Source organism: Hakea prostrata, chromosome 8, assembly GCF_041222555.1.
Source record: "Hakea prostrata isolate BN-2017 chromosome 8, UWA_Hpros_2, whole genome shotgun sequence".
Classification (NCBI taxonomy): domain Eukaryota; kingdom Viridiplantae; phylum Streptophyta; class Magnoliopsida; order Proteales; family Proteaceae; genus Hakea; species Hakea prostrata.
The window spans coordinates 11,197,995-11,217,817 of record NC_142607.1 but is presented as its reverse complement, the minus strand read 5'-3'; the positions used below and the strand labels follow the sequence as shown (position 1 = coordinate 11,217,817).

Sequence of the window (19,823 nt, the reverse complement as noted above, 5' to 3'; positions counted from 1 at the left end):
GATGGTCATGAATATATGGAGCTCCATTCAAATTGCAATGAATTAATCAAGTTAGTAGTGAATGGGTCCAACCCCCCTCCATATATTCTTCCGATACTCCAAGATATATAAGATATATAACTTCAAAATTTCTACATTTTAGTGCAAGGCACATTTCTAGGAAATCCAATGTAATTGCAAATATCCTATCAAGGCCTTCAACCTTCAAAGCCGGGTTGAATGCCCTATTTCCAGCCAGTGATTGTTTGAGCTATGCTCGGCCACTCTTTAGGTTTCTAAATAAAGTACTATTTACCAAAAAAAACCCTAAAAGGGAGATGGACCATATAGAACCACTTAAAAGGTATCAGAATCTAACCGTAAATTTTCTCAGGAGATATTATGAATGCATAATTACTCTGTAAATCAAAGTTACTTCAAACTTAAGCTGCAAGGTTTCACCACTTCGAGTCATTATCAGACGGGTGTCAACAGCATAAAATAAATCCACTAGTTTGAAAAGGAGTAGATATCCTCCACATCTTTGTCCACTAACACCACTAGATACACATAAGAGATTTCCTGTAGCAATAAAATAAGAAATCAAGTTGCAGCTCAGAACCACCATTTTTTTATTTTAACCACGGGTGATGAGGACCTCTGTTCTTCCATAACTACAGAAGTGCCCATGATTTTGTTCATTCAAACACGAACCTTAGCAACAATTACATTCTATTGTTGCACGCTTGCACCATACTTAGTCCAATCATCAATGCATTAGAACTTAGAAGTACCAACAGGAAACTTGGAATTGTCGTTTTATATGCGAAAATTCTCATATACTTCAGGAAGTTTATGTGAAAGTGTCAACTGAAGACAAGACCCTCGCGACTGATAAGACAATTGCTTGTATAAGAACAAGATTCAGACACTAAGAGCTTCTATTTTAAGCATGTAACCTTCCATTTCCTCCCCTTCAAAAAGACAGGAAAAACAAAGGGACTCACACCCATGAATGAACTGAGAAACAATTGCTTGTGTAAGAAAACGATTCAAACAGAAAGCTTCAATTTTTTAAGTATGAAGCTTTCCCTTTCCTCCAAACACAGGAAAACCCATGAATGAAAACCACCTAAAGAGGATCCGCCCGTCAAGCATGAAACCAGGCATCTTGTTATTGGTATTACCCCTTTCTTTTTCTTCCTCTCAATACATAACAAATACCCAGTACCCAGTAAGGCCTTTCAAGAGTAATCCCTAATTAAACACGCCATGGCAGCAGTAATACAACTCAAAACAAAAGAATGATGATCTGTTTCTCTCTAATTAACAAAACTCCTTTGCTAAGACACCTCTATAACAACACAACAGGAAATACGAAACATTTACGACAAGCGGCGGCGAATACAAAGCAGTTACAAAAAATAATCAGGAGTCTTGCGTGTAGTGTCAGGTTCAATCTGTCTAGGGGCAGGATCAAATTGTAGGAAATTCTGATCCATGTTCTCCCCAATTTCAAGTATTGCAGCCATGTTTCCACACCGGTAACAGTAATTTGGTGCACTGAATACCGTCACCACGTTCTTGTCCTGCAAAGTTGAAGATAACAATGAGTAATAATTATCTTGGCACTTCGCATTGGTAACATGCTTTGTTTACAGAATTAGTGCGGGTCTGGAATGAGGGGAGGATAGAAAAGTAAGCCCAGCACACAAGATTGCATGATGCGTCTTGTCTTCACCTACCTGACACCAGTTATAACCTTCCATGACAAGCTGATGAGCCCTTGCAACAAGGGAGAGTCCATTGGTATGATTGAACTGAGATGCAATATCCTGTCCAAATGTGTATCCTGCACCTCGTGGAGAAATTCCCCATCCACACCGATCATCTGGATCAGACCATAAGAGATCGCACATAGGTCCCTCATGTGGAACCTGCTCCCACAAGCATGTCACAGAACCCAAAAAAAAACCATTAACACATTACAGTATTGGGAAAGAAAATTACCAGAATTGAATGAAACCCTAATTGCCATTTCAGTAATAAGCACAAGCAATAGGATGTCAGAGCAGTGGGGGAAAGCCAAACCACCTTTCTGACCTTCAAAATATAAAATTTAAACTCATCATAATATTACTCCATCTATTGGCATTGAGTGGATAACAACAAACCAAAATATGGTGCATTGGGGCAAAAATCAGAATGGCTCTACCTAAGATTGTAATCTTCCATGAATTAAAATAAAAAAAGAGGGAGGTGGGGGGGGGGGGACATGTCATCTTTAATGAACGTAGACTCTTTACTTCCCCAATTTCACCCCCTTTTCTCTTTTCCGTAGATGCCATCAGATATCCTATTTAAGATGGTATATCCTCTGCTTATCCATACACAAGAAAAATCCCACACCAATACATATAATGCATAACTTGCAGCAGGTTATTGAAACTCAATTATTAAGAAAGCCATGATAGGCTCCCCAGCTTAACAGTCCTACCACAGGCAATTTATTATAGTACGACAGATCTGATTTAACAGGTGATAAAATGATAAATCAACATTGGGTGAGCAGAATTCAGCAGCTGGATGGCAGAGAAGCTGAGTTTCTTGTAACATCAATAACAGGACCTCACAGCTAGGAATAAACAAATTCATGGAAACTTGCAAAACTTTTATAATAGGACTTTAGAGCTAGAAGCCCTCACATAAATTTATACCGACATAACAAATACTTACAACAGAACTTCAAGAGGTAGGAACACATGTATACATAACAACAATATTTTTTTATTCTTTTTTTTTTGGGGGGGGGGGGACCTCCCCATTGAAGGCTTAGGACGAGACTCTGGTCGAGTCTCACGACATACCCAATCTCGACCGAGATCTCGGCGCAACAACCCTTTTAAGTCCCACTACTCGAGCGAAGCAAGTTGGGATCTCGACCTGTCTTGCCTCCCATCTAGCTGACAGCTTCCCAAGTTCATTTTTGGCCAGATTTTTTGTCAAAGATTGTTGCCTCCTCTCGCCAACAGCTTCCCTAACTGCAAAGGAAATTCTGAAAGCCCGAAGTGATATAAGGCCTCTATAGACCCAAGGGGGCTGCCCCTCCCCCCCCCCCCCCCCCAGGCGCATTTGCATTAGGGGGAAGGTCATCAGCAACAGAATGTGAAGCATGAGCCATACCCAACACTTCTTTTATGAGCTTATGATTTATATTGAACTTAAGATGGTTGTATTATTGTATTCTTGAGAGTCAAGAATGTGATGTTCTATTGTACTCATATGGATGGAATTTTGTTCATATTTAAATTATTTTATGCATCTTATCACTTGCTTTTCATTTATATGTTAATGGTTCTATATTTCATATTTTACAACCTTGCATGTTCACTCCTACAAAATTTCAATCTCAAATTTAGAGTCGAGTTAGAACTCCTACTTAGGGTTGTTTTCTCACAAATCTAAGGCCATTATGTGTTTAAAAGGCCTAAAATAGGCTAAACACCAACTTTGAGCCTAAACTAACCCTCAAATCCCCCAGATAGGCCCTAGAATTCACCGAGTTGGCCCAGGAAAAATCCCAAATCTCCAGCTAGATCTCACCAAATCTAGTGAGATCTCGCTTTTTCTCAAGGGCGAGATTGCCATCAAGAGCGAGATCTAGAACCTTGGGTTGGGGGGGGGGGGGGGGGGTTGATTTTGTTTCTGTTATGCTCTCTTGCCAAAAGAAAAAACAATTCCAGCTTTTTTCTTTAGGGGATTCTTTTAACCCGCTCAGGACTCAGGAGTCAAGACCACGTACTTCCAAAAAAAACCCGCGAGCATCAACAACCTCCTAGATGAATTAGCATCAGTGTTGCCAATCACTTAAAGCTTCGAGAAAGTCGTTTGAGGTGGCATGACCACGTTCAACGGAGACCTATAAATGCCCCTGTACGGAGAAGTGATATAATCCATATTGAAGGAACTAGAAGAGCTAGGGGTAGACCTAAGATAACCTTAGGAGAAGTGGTGAGAAATGATATGTATAACTTAGGCCTTGTATCTAGCATGGCCTCGAACAGAATTGATTGGAGGGCAAGAATCCATGTAGCTGACCCCATTTAGTTGGGACAAGGCGTATTGTTGTTGTTGTTGTTGCCAATCACTTAAAGTGGCATGTCACCGTGGGGATTTCATCCACTGATGTGCATATGCATGCTCTAGTTGGTCCCCTCACACCCAAATTTCAAGTTGTGGCAAGTAAAAAGAAAAACAAAACCATGAGCATATCTTAAGAAAATGTCACAGGCCTGGAGGCAGTCGTCATATTTTACTACTCTTCTCTCACATGGATAGATGGACAATCTTTTGGTTAGTGCATTTAATTCCACAAGCCCATAACTGAACCCTTGCCAGTGCTGTCCGAGAAGAGGTTTTGCCAACAAAAACCTTTTGACAGAGAGAGTAAGAACAAAATGTAGTGAAGCAAGACATTAAACATGCGAGAAAATGGCATGTAGAACTCGAGTCAATGATGCAGCATATAAAGGCAAATGCTGTAATATGTTAGCAAAATTTACAGCATAAGCAATCATAAAACATTCACCACAGTACAGAAGAGCAGAAGACTTAATAAACCATCTCAGGCAAAATTAATGATAGGCAAAAATAAAAGCATGCAAAACTGCAAATCAGAAGAAGCTAACCGTTCAAAAAGAAAAAGCAGCTATACAGGACAATAAATAGCAAGGGCAGAACAATATGCATACTTCTTGAATGCGGTCCAAAGCACGAATATTATCCAAAGTGTCCAAAGATGGAGAGAGTCCACCATGCAAACAGAAGATCTGAAAACGACAATAAATTTCTTGTCAGGTGCAATCAGGGAATAAACGAATTAAGGAAATAAATATCACCATACAACTCATACCTGGCTCTCGATAAGGGCTGTCAGGGGTAGATAATCAAAAAGGTCAGTAAAATATTTCCACACATTTGCATTCCCATATTTTCTCAAGCATTCATCATAGAATCCATACCTGTATCAGAAACAACAATATAAAGCCTGAGCAATAACAGCTGTTGAATAAATAAAAAAGAGAAACATAGTCCATAACTAGCAAGAATAATTTATCAAATAAAGATCATTGTATTCCACTTCCTCAAACAACAGTGAAACTACATTTCATTAAATTCCAAAACACAAGTATTTAAAAGGATCAGTAAGTATAAAAACAATCAAAACTGGCTCTGGTCTGTATTATAATTTCAAACTGAGGCCAGAGCAGCAATGGGTCAATTGGACCATACAAAAATAGATTGCCAAGATTTAAGAGGCATGAGGAACTGGATTAGACAAAAAAAGATTTTATGGAAATTGTTGTTACAAATTATAGTGCAAGGGAATTATGCCAAAAAAAAATTTGGTTTTTTTTTTTTGGGGGGAGGGGTTGGTCTTGAGAGGGGATGACTCCTGCACCTAGACATATGACCAAGCAATGTAACTGCTCTCTCCCCCATGAAATGCAAAATGACACCCCTATTTATGTTCCCACGCATGCTCTCATTTGCCCTTGTGCGCACACAGGCTAGGCTCCTCCACAAGAAATACTTTTCCTTAGTCCGGTTAAGCAGTAATTGGTAGTTGTAACTGTTTTAAGGGAAAGAGAATGCCACTGGTTGCATGTAGGGTGCTGCCACCTGCATGAACACACAGGGCAAGCAAAATGACTACAATGCACCTGAAGATTCCTCCTCTCCAGGGGGGAATGGAGGTTGTCTGGGCACAGAAGCAGTGGATAGCATACACCCAGGTAGCATTCTTTCTCCTTTGTTTTAGAATTAAACTGTCTTCACTTATAATTTCATTGTCAATATGTTGGATCTAGCTTCACAGTAGGCCATTCTGAATCCTATAGTGAGCATTAAGTTTTCTTCTCTTCCAACATGTTCTCTCCCTTCTTTTCTTTCTCCTTGCTAGGTACTGGTTTCCTAGTTGTGTATTGTTACATGGTATCAAAGCTTAGGTAATGAGTCCCTATTGTTGATTTTGTCTCAAATGAATGAGGCCAGTAAACCAAGAACTTTTATGAGAACCAACTCAAACAGGTCCAAGAAAGGTTTTCTTGAGATTTCAGGACATCTCTAGGTTTGAAATAGGGGGATCTCACACAGGATCCTTGGGATAACTGTTAGCCACAGGAACTGGATGGTATGACAATGGATGACCAAAGAGGTTGCCTCTCAAGTTAAGGATCAAATAGAACTCTGGAAAATGTTGTCACGGAGATGTTTCACAACAATGTGGGGAGACTTGAGGGACATGCAAGTAACAATGCAAAGGGGTGTTCCTTAAAAGTTTGGTGATGCCTTTCGGGTGAATTTCGATAGATCTAGATTCACGCTTTTAAGGTCATAGGGAGCACATAAATTCAAGAGCCTTGCTTATTTATGGGGTTAACGATGTTAGAGATATCTAAAACTTGGAATGAAGTTAATGAATACAGAATCCTTCAAGCTTGGCATGATTTGGAAGGCTAAATTGGAAGATATGAAGTTGGATATTTTGGGGTTTAAGGGAATCCAAAAATTCAAGAAACGGTGAAATGCAGGGGGAACGAGGTGCTGGCCTCAAGCTTACCTGAACGAAGGGGCCTTGGAACGAGTTGTGGAGGAGCTGGAGTGATAAAAGAAGGTTGAATCCTCAACCACAGTGGGAGCAAGGAACTCACCAAAGATCTCAGGCCTCTGGATGTTACTCACTGATGAAAACCTAAATTTAGAGTTAAAGGTAGTTTGGAAATTTCCCTTAATCTAAGGGCTGCCCAGGAATTTAAACAAAGAAGAATGAAAATCCTTATAAGGGATTTTACTACTCAAAAATCCTGCTGTAATGTCATTTCAGATCTGAAATTTTAACCGAAATCAGAAATCTAGGGTTTAGGGTATTTTGGCTAGGGTGGGAAAAGAGCAGTCCTTTGCTGCCTGGCGTTTTCAGTCCTTGTTTTAGTGGTCTGGAAGGCAAGAGATGGTCTGAATGGCAGTAGCTTAGGCTTTTTCAGAAGCTAAATAAGTGGCAGAAAATTTCAGATAAAGAAGATGAAGCGCGGGATTTTCAAGAACTAAGAAAACAAGGTTTAATTAAGGGAACAACTACAGGGTTAATTCCTGGGGGATGGTACAATCCTAATGAGAGAATAAAGGGAGGTTTAGGGGCTGGGATTTGGAAATTTCAGAGGAAGGGATCCTATGGCTCCATGGGGCATAAGAAGGGTGGGGGAGTTTGCACAGGGCAGGGAAGGGGCTGGGGATCTCTTCTGGGGTTAGAGGGTGAGAGAGGGACTGGGGTTTACTGAGAGTAAAGGGAAAGGGAGAGAATGTCTGCAATGGGGTGGGGGTGCTTCCTAAGGGCTGCGTAGAAGGGGGAAGGGGCAGGGAAGGGTGAGGTCGGTTGCTGCTGGAATCAGACTCGGTTGTTGCTGGAATGAGAGTTGGCCGCTTGTGGAATGCTTGAAGCTTGCTGGAATGTAGGAGAAGAAGGTCTTAGTCGATGGTAAATGTCTTGATCTTGAACAAACTTTACTCAACCAAGGCTCCCTCAACTAGGAAACCCTGATCGCAAACTCAATAATTTTATTCAATCATCAAAACTGAAAATTACAATGAACACTCGGCTATTTATAGCCTTTACAAAGAAAGAAGGTCTTGACTCAAACTCAACTAAGACTTCTCCTTGAAACAAGAGACTGCCTTATTTATAAGAGTCCTATCTAGGAAAAGACTCCTCACCTAAGTAACTCACCACCACTAATAAAGAAAAATTCTAATCAAAAGAAAACTCGTAAAATATAAGAACCCTCTTTGTTAAAGTCTAATCTTATCCACACCTCAAATCAAATAAATAAATTACAATGGACTGGGACCCTTTCATAACTCACAAAATACTAACCCAAATAAATAAATAAATAAAGATAGATCCATACCTTGGATCAAGGGGTTTCAATAGGGTTTGAAAATGACCAAATACCCCTGCAATGGGCTTCGGCCAACATGATGGATGGGTCTTGGGTCCCACATTGGAGTTCGGCCAAGGGGGATCTCTATGTTTACATTACACTGGCGAGCCAATAGAAGGTTGAATCCTACCTATTCCTGATCAGCTAATTCTTAAAGAAAAATGAAGCAGCCTTGATTGAGGGGTCCCAGCAAGGAAGCACAATTCCAAGATCTTCAAAGAAATCAATCCAAAACCAGATTTTCGAGCAAGCCATATAGAGGGGTATTTTTGGTATTTATAATTATTGAATTGAATAAAACTTTCAAGGGACTTGTATGCAGGTCCTCATAATGATATAGTATGGAAATTTGCTAAATCTGATGGCTGGTAAGGAGAGTCCTGCATTCCATAGGAGTTATGTCAACCGGCAGAATAATAGTAGGGGAGTTCATAATGGTAAGTAGGGATTGTGTCTCCAACCAGTCACCGGGGATGAGAAAGGTGATGGAAGGGACAGAAGGGATGGACTAAATCTAAATGAAAGGAGATAGTAGGCTCCATTGGCCGGACAGAGGCTACGGCTGCTTCCTTTCTACTGCGTCCTTGCTAGTGTGTCGGAGATAAAAAGCAAGTGACCGGAAAAGAACGGGAACTGGGTCAATCTATTCTATGGCGAAGCATCCAAAGCATAACAGCACACTCAAACGATCTTTGCCAAGAGATAGGAGCATTCGGTGGAACCGGTGAACTACACTTGCTTCTAAATCCTCTCCTATGGTTAATGGGTCTGAATGGAGCTGACTTTGGTTCTGTGGTGTTAGGGGGGTAAGATTTTATAAGGAGGAAGGGTTCCTCCAAGTTTGAGTTCTTTCCAATGGTCAAATTAGCATAGATCCAACTTGGGAAATTTGAAGTCTTAAGTGAATCTGAAATTTAAAGCAAAAAAAGATAAAGAATAAAGAAAATAATACGGATGAAGGGAGAAGTCAAAACTTAAAGCTTCAATAAGAGGTGAAATGTTTGAGAAGAAAAAGACTCCTCTTCTCCTTTCTCTAGGAACTTGAAATACCTAGAAGGTCTGGGATTTAAAAAACAACCTAATTGAACTCTAGAATTTTAAGCACCAAATTCCTCTTCTCAAGACGGAGACTCTCACAGCCAATGCTGAAAACCAAAATTTACTTTAACCAAGTCAACTTTATTCATCAAGTATGGGACATGGATGGGGCGTGATAAAACTTACAACTTAAAAAGGAAAAAGAACTTTCCAAACTCCCTAGCAAGCTCCAAACAAATTCATGACTCTTTTAAAGCTAATCTGACGCAAATTAAAAAAATTGATAACTAACCCATTTAACTAATCATGTTGACCACTTAATCACTTAAAAGTGAATCCAAAAATATAAAAAAAATTCGCGTAACTTTGTAGAACCACTGTCTTGGGCCATTGGGAAGGGCCCACTGGTAAATAAGCCAATGGAAAGGGGCCTAATCCCTATGTGACCCATCCCTGGGCTTATTCTTAGAGGAAACAAGCATAAGTCTAGATCTGCATCAGAAAACACAGCAAAGCTGCAGTAAATAATCAATATTCAACTTGTATTCTTCCAAATTGATGGGGCTGTGTTCCTATTGGAAATAGGACTTGAAAACTGATACTGATGGAAACTACAACTTAGATTTAGGGCAGGACTAAGACTTCTAACTGAAACAAAACTTGGGCACTGAAACTTAAAGGATCTATCTACACCTGGCTTAAATTGAAGCAAAAACTAAAACAACTTAAAATTGAAACCGTGGTACAGTTAAAAACATAAAAATGACTCAACTAAAACCACGTACGTGGATTTTCATACTTAATTTATGTAACCCCTCTTTAGGTCGATTAAGTTTGCTGATCATATTAGTAACCCAAAAAAATAAGACCCAAAATCAATATGACCCAGTACTAGGCCTATTCCTAGGAAAAAGAACCTAATTTGGGGCTAGGTCTGCATCAATTCTCCCTATCTTAAGAAAATCCTTCCTCAAACTTGGTAGTGGTGGCTATGGCAGCTTTGACCTTTCCCAAACAATACTCTTAACCATACTAGGAATGCTAGGGATGAACTCTTCAATCCTAGGAACTTCCCCAAAAAACCATGGGGCATTATAAATTCAATATGTTCGTGTTCAAAATCAGCAGCCATGCTCTTAAAGTTTTCTTTTATTACAGCTTCAAATGATACTAATGCTTTGACTTCTTCCGCTTCAGCATCTTCATCAAGCTCTTCAAGCTCAAGGGCATGCTAAGTTCCACAAGGGACAAATACTTCTTCAGGCAACATTGCTGCTTGCGCTGCAGCCGCTAATACTACATCAGTAGCCATGCTATTTTGGAGCAGCTCCATCACTTCATTTGAAAAGTTATATGACATCTCCTTGAAGGCTTTAATGGTAGGTTCATCATCCCTATGGTACCACTCTTGATAATAAGTCATCCGGCTCTGTTTCCCACCTATACTTCCCAGTTTATTAAGTTTCCTGTATACATTTATATATAAACAGTTCACATGGGATAAGGTAATACTGAAATTTTGACCAACAAACCTTGCAAACCATACTGTTAGTTGACCATAATGAAAGGAAGCATATCATGGATATCAATGAATAACTTCAACAGAATTTTTGCTTCCTATAGAAATAGAATAGTTCAGAAGCACTCCCTTTTGGATTTTTTTTCACTATATAAACATATCTCAAGGATCACAAAGAGCCTCTCCAATGGGCATTATAATAAAGAAAATATTTATCACATGGTTCCAACTGACGATTTATATATTTACTTTTGAATAGACAACTAAAGAAAAGGTGCTTGAAATCCTATGTATCGACATAGTCACAAGGAAAGCATGATTGGAAGATCATTTGTTATTTATCATAGCAGAGTATATAAGATATGAAAGGTTAAGAAATCAGTCAATACAAATTAAAAGAAAATTTCCAAAAGATAAGAATGCCACTTTTAACGTACCAATGAGGTTTTACACTTCTTTTATGCAACATCTAGGAAGTTCATCACACAACACTAGAAACACTTACAGGCTTAACAATTCACTGGTGAGAAAGGATATTTAAATTCTGAAGAATTGGCCATCCAAGCAAATTTCGAAGTAGAATTGGATGAGCAGACTTGAAAAGGAACAAATAGCTTACACTTGGGTTATTTGCCGGCTCTCATGATTTCCTCTTAGAATTGTAATCCTATCTCTATAACGGACTTTTAGTGCCACTAAAAGGGTAACAGTCTCTACAGAATAGTACCCACGATCTGCAATCACAGGAGAAGAAATCATTATTCCAACATATACAGCATGTATAAATACAACCATTCGATTACCTGTATTTTGATTTTTACAAATTGAATGCAAGGTCTAACCTCACAGGTAAGAGAAAAGAAAGAAAAAAATGCAGAAGCGTATGAAACAAAACGATAACTGCTGTAGAGGTAAAGCAGAAGCTCGAAAACATATGAATTAAATGCAACCATGCAGAATCGCATACCAAATCCCAAAACCCATAGAACCAGGATCATTCAACAAGAAATACAAAATCTGCGTGGGGAAATAAAAACCCCCATAACTTTCCCCTTTTCCAAAAATAATAATTACACAAACAACTAAAATGAATCACCCAAACAGCAAACAGGTCTCAAAAACCAGTAAAATACAACACCGCAACCAACAAAAAGAATGGACAAAATTGAGATGAGAATTAAGAGATGTAGAATGAAAATTTAACTAACCTACGTAGTCGCCCATAAAGAGGTAATTGGTATCGGGAGCGTTCCCACCAATTCGAAACAGCTCGATAAGATCATGGAATTGACCATGAATATCACCGCAGACGGTAACGGGGCATTTCACTGGCTGTACGTTCCATTCTTCAACAAGGATCGCTCGCGCCTGCTCGCACAAACCTTTCACTTCAGCCTCAGGTAAAGGCTTACATTCCATCAAATGCTCGATCTGCCGGTCAAGATCCGCATGCGACGGCATCTTTCTATCCCCTCACGATCTGCAAACCAAATCGATCAGAAAAACACTGAAAGCCCAAATCGAACCAGAAACGCGACCGCTATAGAAACCTACCAACCGAGAGGTTGCAACTTGCAAGATCAATTTCCCAGCATCCGGCAGAAGCGATTCGATCGTCAATAGATATAGGTCCGCAATAAGGTTAGGGTTAGGGCTTGAGAGAACGAAGCAGATAAATGGCAGATTTGGCTTCGATCGTCGCTCGTTCATTCCTGGTATCCTAGCATCATCTTCTTCCAATTTCTGGTTTCTGAGGCTCGCCTTTCGTCGAAAGAGAAAAGAAAACAATACCCTCCCTCTCTCTCATAGAAGAGTAATCTTTTGAGTTTTGACACTCGATATCCCAAACCTATTATTAAAACATTAATCTTCTTAATCTATGCATTACTGACTCTATTAATTATTATTAAGTGAATAAATAAGCATGAAATGGCCAATCATGAATACGTGACATTAGGTTAGAGCAGAGGATTGAGGTCCACATGTCATCTCATCTCACATGAAACTCAAATCCAAATTGAAATCTCTCTACAAACCGAAAGAAAAATAAATAAATTTAAATCTCTACTTTCGTTCTCTCGTCTTGTTTGGAACATTCACTCCGACGGCTCCACCGATCGATAAAATAATTAAATAAAGCTTGACACGTGTCAGTTGTGGCTAACTTATAGATGGCACCATCCGGTAAAATAATCAAGTTAGGCATTTAAAGGACTGACACGTGTCTGCTGTAGCTATCATATTAGGAAGGATTATAAGTTTATAATTAGGTAATTAATCACGTCACATCCTTAGAATTGAGCCGGTGACCTTTTGTTTTTTGATAAAATTAAATTAGTCACTCATAATCTTTTTTTTTTTCGAGATAAGAGGGATGCTATAGTGGAAACCTTGTGCCCCAGCATGCACTATAGGGATTGACAGCACAAGTAGGGGTGTCAACGGTGCAGTTTGGGGCGGTTTTAGGCTGAAAAATGGCTCATTAGCAAAATAATAGTTTCAGGTCGGTTTCGGTTTGGTGCGGTTTGGGATCAGGCTAACTAACGGTTTGGGCTAACGGTTTAAATTCAGGTTGACTAACGGTTTATGGTGTTTAAGAAAAAGAACAAGAAGAAATAACTGAGCATCCTACAACAAAAGCGAAAATTATATGAAAAGCAAAATTGCTATTGGTCAATTTCCATTAAAAAAAAACCCACCCATTCTATAGAAATAAAAAACTTAAATATTAGGTATTAAAATGACTATTTGATCTTTGAATTCATGTTTAATTTTTTTAATTGTCTAGATTAACTACCTAATGATAATATAATTATTCAAATACTATTTAATATAAAATTACAAAACGGAATATAACGGGTTGCGGTTCAGTTTCGGGTTGGTGCGGGCTTCACAACCCTCAACCCAATTATGGTCCATTAAGGTTCGGCTCGGACTATAACGGACCGGTGCGGTTCAGTTTTAACAGTTCGGGTTAAAATTGAACAAGCAATACCCACTGAAGGCCTAGTTTAAACCATAGAAGCCGGTAGTGAGCTTAGCAATCTTACTATTTTTTATTTTTTAATAACTATTGTTTTGGATTAAAATAATTTTCAGCCCCATCTTTTATTTATTTTTTAATATTAATGTCATCCCATGAATTATTCAATTTAGAATTTTTTTTCATATAATCCACTTAAATTGAGACAAAACTCTTAATTATCCACTTAAGTGGCAAAAATTAAATGGTGCTTAAACTGGTACTTTTCAAAAGTTATAAGTTACCTACATTTATTTTTTCTGTTATTATAAATTGAAATGACCATTTTACCCTAGGGTGCGAAGAAAAATATAATTTTGTTTATTTTATCAAACCTCACTTAAAATTTTCAAATTTACAAACTCCCAGGATCAAATGACGATACATATTCATTTTCAAACTATCCCACCTAATTTTTTGATTATGATGTAATCAAATCCTCCTTGCAGATAGATCATTATTCGGTTTTCCTTTCAATTCGAAAATGAATTACCGTTTCTTGTTGCTTCTGAAACATTATTTGACTCTTCCTTTCAATTTCGGACATGGGTTTTGAAAGTATCCATTCACTGTGAAGGCTGCAAGAGAAAAGTCAAGAAATTTCTTCAGGTATCAACAGTGCAAACAACCAAGGTTTAAAGTATTGGTATCGTGTAGCGTATCAGTAAGGTGATTTTAAGACGTATCGTCCTGTATCGAGTATTGTATCGTTCTGACTAATGTATTTTAATGTAATTCAATGAAGAGATGTATCGATATGTATCGTATAGGTTGGGTCAAATATGGATACGTATCGGCTAATATTGTATGGTATTGTGGGATACTTTAAATCTTGCAAACAACGAAACCCATGATTCTGCTCTATAGTTTGTCGTTCGAAGTAAGCTGAACTTGAGAAACAGCTTGTGACGGCTTCGCGCGTGAAGTTCCTATGCAAAAAGGGTCAGATCCAAAACCATTCTCGTTGAACCCAGATTTGGGAGAAGAATTGTGCCCAAATACCAAATATCACTACTGATTTCGTCTAGAAATCGTTGAAATTGTCGCGCTCTCCATAACTCTAATACATCCTTAAGGCTGCATTTGTTTGCCGGATTAAAGGTGGGTGGGAAAATTCTTGAAAAAAATGTAGATTTCTTACTTTTCCTTTAAATCCAAAAATTGTAGATTGTTTGGTTGTTTGGGATGGGAAAATGAGATAAACTTGTGGGTGATGTGGCACCCCAACTTTTTCACTCCATGCCATTTAAAACCCCACAAATTTGGTGGGACTGTGTGGAAAAGTTTGGAAAAATAAAAAGTGGGACCCACTAATATCATTTTTTCACAAAATCATTTCCTTTCCTTCTCCCTGACCTCACTACACATAAGACCCACATGTTTTTTTCTTTCTCATCCCACATTTGCAAACAAACGCAGCCTTAAGGGATTCGAAATCATCTCTGACATTTCTTCCAATGAATTTTTAATCGATTTCCTTCGCCAAGCTTGGCAGATAAGTTTTCCACGATCCAGGTTGAAGTCCACCTGAATCAATTAAAGCATTCCTAACACCTTTCAACAAAACAACTCTCATAGTGTCAAATCTCAACCATGGATATGGGTTGATCGTCTCCTTCTGTAATGATGGTTGGTTTGTATCGAATCCACAATAAATTGGTTTTGCACTTGCTTCAGTCATGTGCATTAAATACGCACGACCGTCAAGCTACACAATTTATATCATCTGATTGAAATCTCAACCGAAATTTTGGACCTCGAAGGTTTTCACTTGACGGTTAATGCACATGACTGAAGCTTTTTTGAAAAACAACATTTGGTCTTTATAAACTTAGGGATGATAATTTGCAATCTAAGTCCAAGAGAAGAGATGGTCGCATTAGGGCCTGTTTGATTACTTGAGTCTGAAAATTTAAAAAATCTGGAGATTTCAATGGAGTCATGCTTTTTAAAATTAACTATTTGGTTAACCTCAATCTTTGAATTGAAATCTATAAATTTATCCCAAAAAAACATTTATGGAGTCATGGTTCAAATATTTAACGCTTTTATAGTAATTTCACCTCATACCCATGAATCTACAGATTTACGTTTTTAGTAGGTGAATCTCTAAATTTCATGAATCCAGGGATTCACACAACCAAACAGGTATAAATCTCTCATTTGTGAATCCAGAGATTTAAAATCTCAGGATTCATGTATCCAAACAGGCCTTTAAATCATCAAGGGATAATTAGTGTTCCCTCAAGTACTTTGGTTGTATTATTATTTTATTCTTTGTAGTGTTTAAATTACTAGCTAAACCTTTAATTTTGTCTATAATTACTAATGTTTGTCATACCATTAAACTCCGTTAGTTTATTGATGATGTGGCATATTTATATTTTCTAAAAAAACCCTATAAATTCGTTTTCTTTTCTAAAAAGAATACGTCAAATGAAGGAAAGACATGAATGGATAAAACTCAAAATAGAAAGTAAGATGATGGAAGAACGAATTCTAATTCAATTTGAAAATTGAAAATCACCTAGTATATTTTCCACTGAATCATTAACTTCACTCACTTAGTCTGTTCCTTCTTCTCTCCTATTTCCTCTAAAAATTTGCAAATCATCTGCAACAATCTGTCTTTGTTAAGCATGTAATGGACCTGAACAAGACTGGAATATTCATGTCCGGTCAATATGAATTTATGGATTCGACCAATTAGATAGACACTTCACAGTAGTCTAGATCAGTGGAAAGTGATAGTCAATATCATATGGATAAACTATGTAACTTCCAGTCTAAATGATAAAAGTATTTGGTTGTCTTAATGTAAGAATAACTAGGGATGAGCTACAATGACAACCAAATTGTTAGCTTCGTCAAGGAAATAATCAGAAGCTATGTGGATAGAAATGGAGGATTGGGTTCAAATATCAACTTGTACAACACTTTCTTCCCTTGGCAAAACTCTCCAGATGGATTTGCACAGCAAGTTGAGTCTCAACAATAAGTTTTGAGAATTCCATGTTTAATGGACGTTGGTGCCCAGTAAAGCCATAAAATTCAGAAACCTAGAAAGAAGCAAGGGTGGGTTCTTTAGTCTTACTCCCATTGCCTCCTCCCAATCCATCTCCTTCAAAAACATTTGATCTTGAATCAATCCGTCTAGCAATAAAAAAGAAATCCCAAGAGAATTTCTTTGTGCGGCATTAATGGAGTGTTCCAAAGATCTCAATGATAGTGTTGACGATTGTTGAAAACATAACAAAAATTCGTCAAGAACATTAACTGATAGATTTGTGGGTTCGTTGATCTCCATTCATCTTGCAGGAATAGTTGTGATATTTCAAATTCTACTACTGTTCGCGGGTAGGGGAGAGGTATGGTGGTTTCTGGTAATGTGAGGTCTGGGTAAGGGTTGGGTATGCAGAAGAGAAAGACCATGGGAGGGAAGTGATTTATAGGAGCAATAATGTATTTTTAGTGAGTGAGGGTATTTTTGTCTTAAAACATTTAAAAATTAAAAAGTTAACATTCAAACGGTCAAAATGTAATAATGAGTAACTAGTAATTTCTAAAAAAGGCTAGTGTTGGCAACACACTTAAGTGGGCACTCATGAGTTTTGGCCCAACTTAAGTGGGCAGTATGAAAAAAACTCTTCAATTTATTAGCACCAGTCACCAATCTCAATTAGTTCTTATTCTCCATTGTCAACCAGTCGTAGTGACTGGGCCCCAGAGGAAGGGGGCAGGAGAAAGGGGAATGTGTGGAGGTTCGAAGCCATCACCTTCTTGAACTTTACTGCCTCTACAAAGGAGGTTACCACCATTGTGCTAGAAGCACAAGTGCACTTAGAGTGTTATTGATATATATTTTTTCTATAGGGGGTCTAATTGATAAACTAAGTAACTCGAGCTATAACATTTATTTTAGGGGGTAACTTAAGGTGTGGCACACTGGAATTTTTGATTAATTATCAGAAAGATTGTTTCTCTTTCCAATAAAATCCTTATTGACCGTTTTGTCCCCCCCATCCTTCTGGTTCTTCTAATTCACCTCCTCATCAAATCATGTTTTGCTTGTTCTTTGATTTTCTAAGCTAGTGTCATTGACGTGGTGGTATCTATGGTGGCATATAGTTTTTATTAAATATTAATCACTCAAAATGTTATATGCACATAAAACCTTTTTTTATTTGGCAAACCAGTTGTTCTTCGAGATAAACCGAACCATGTTTTGAACGGCTGTAATTTAATAAAGACTAAATAACAAACATCCAACGTTGGGCATCACACACCCCACCACATCAGTGGCACTAGCCTAGTAAAATCACTTCTTCTTCTGGCCACCGTGCCCAACAAACCCCACCACATCAGTTGCACTAGCCTAGCAAAATCACTTCTTCTCCCCTCTTCTTCTGGCCACCCCACCCTAGCCTGTGACAACCTCTCTTCCAATCTCCTGACCCTCAATATCCCCTGCATGAAACAAACTAAGCCTGCCCCTCTGAGCAACCCTAGACCTGGTTACCTCTCTCAATTATTCCTAGCTATCTTGCAGTCCCACCCAGCCAACCTTCCCGTTCATGATTGGCTTTTAAGAATTTTGTCTATATTTCATTTGTTTTGCTTGCTTCCTTACGTGATGGCTTTCTGAGCTTTTTAGGCAATTCGTTTGAATTGATTTATGGAGAGGAAAGCACAAAGGAATTTGATTTCATCTTAATTTTTAAACAATGACTTCAGAAAAATGTTGATTGTCAAGAGCTTACATGTGTACATGACGCAAATGGAATTGCACAGGACATTGGCATGGTGAAGGAGGACAGCCACTGTATTGGTTTATTCTGTAAACTTAGACTAGAAATTGCATAAATCTGTTAAATAAATAAAATACACCATGGGTGGTTTTGTAGAAAAACAAAACTCAAAACTTGTCAATCTTGTAAATATATATTCTTCATTGTTGGTGGAGTGAGACTCTAGGGCAAAGCCCAATATTTTAGTCCTGGGCATGGGCTTGGACATGTATGCCCAATCAAAGCCCTGATAGTTTTGTCTCAGGCCTGGATTCAAGAAAACTTGGTCAAGTTCTTAATTTGGAAAGGTAGCTAGATTGAGTTTTTTTGGGTATTTTTTATTTGGATCCGTGACGTTCGGTTCAAGTCATTTTTAATTAAAAAAAAAAAAATCTATTTTGCATTTGCCTCCCGTTTGATGTTCAAAAGGACCAATCAATGACATATTAACCAAAATATCCTTATTAATTTTTTATATTATTTCTTCAACATATTAAGTTAAAAGCTTACTCCAATATCAAATTATTAGTACATCATACTTCCATTCAAGATTAATTATTCTATGAGTAACTCAAGTAAGTGCAAGTGATTTTTTTTTCATGAACACCTTATACGGCAGTTTGATTTAAATCAGATAAGATTACAAACATGATTTGCTATGAATAAATACGCATTTATGAAAAAGACACAAGTAAAACACGCTCACAACAACAAGAAGTTTCTTGTGGTTTGGCAAAATTACTTCATCAGCTAATTAGAGAAAAAAGAAACTCCGCTTTGTCTTGAAAACCTCATCGCTCTCACTCCTTACAAAGTGCTACCTTCTCCTTACTACCTAGTTATCTCACTGAAACAATAAATATAGAGAAACCCAAAACCTTAATCGTCATACAAATACAATTCTTCCCTTGTACAAGTAATTCACGCAAATCGGGTTCTATTTACAATTACAACAAAGCTCTAATGACATGGACCGTTAGAATCCAAGACAAATTCAAAGCTAGCATGATTTTCTACTCTCTCCGTGAAAGATGGAAGCTTTTATTAACCTCCAGAGTCATGCTGGGGCATATTCTACCAGATCATTCATAAAACTACACAAAAAAATGCTGGTACCCAGTGAAGAGCAGCTTCTCCCTCCACACAACCCTATATATGTTTTGAATTTCCTCAGCTTTAGACCAAGTCTTAGCTTCTCGATCCATGCAAAATCAAACAGGAAAAGAAGTAAAAAAGAGAAAGGAGAAAGAAAAGCAAAGCGTGGGACAGAGAGGGTTCCCTACTTTGTTTTTCCCTTTGGTGTTTATATGTTAAAACTTACAAGAAGACTGGAAGCATCTCATGCGTTTTTATAAAGTTAAAATGGACCAAAGACCGAACAGTACTCTAAAGCTCCCACCAAAGAATCTAAAGCTGAAAAAGAAATTTAAACTAGAAGGAGAGATGAGAAGCATGAGACCAACTTTAGTTAAACTGTGGAA

The 19,823-nt window shown here is 38.0% G+C and overlaps 1 protein-coding gene across 1 annotated transcript; it reads right to left on the bottom strand.

Annotated features, from left to right (window-relative positions):
- Nucleotides 1-1,344: 1,344 nt before the first annotated feature.
- On the bottom strand, nucleotides 1,345-12,372 carry LOC149006867 (serine/threonine-protein phosphatase PP2A catalytic subunit). Its single transcript, XM_089164654.1, has 7 exons — nucleotides 12,088-12,372; nucleotides 11,742-12,013; nucleotides 11,153-11,267; nucleotides 4,892-5,000; nucleotides 4,731-4,808; nucleotides 1,725-1,916; nucleotides 1,345-1,568 (listed from the first exon to the last, which is right to left on the bottom strand). Exons 2-7 carry the CDS (start codon nucleotides 11,992-11,994, stop codon nucleotides 1,395-1,397), a joined length of 921 nt encoding a protein of 306 aa, XP_089020780.1. The 5' UTR covers nucleotides 11,995-12,013; nucleotides 12,088-12,372; the 3' UTR covers nucleotides 1,345-1,394.
- Between the last annotated feature and the right edge of the window lie 7,451 nt (nucleotides 12,373-19,823).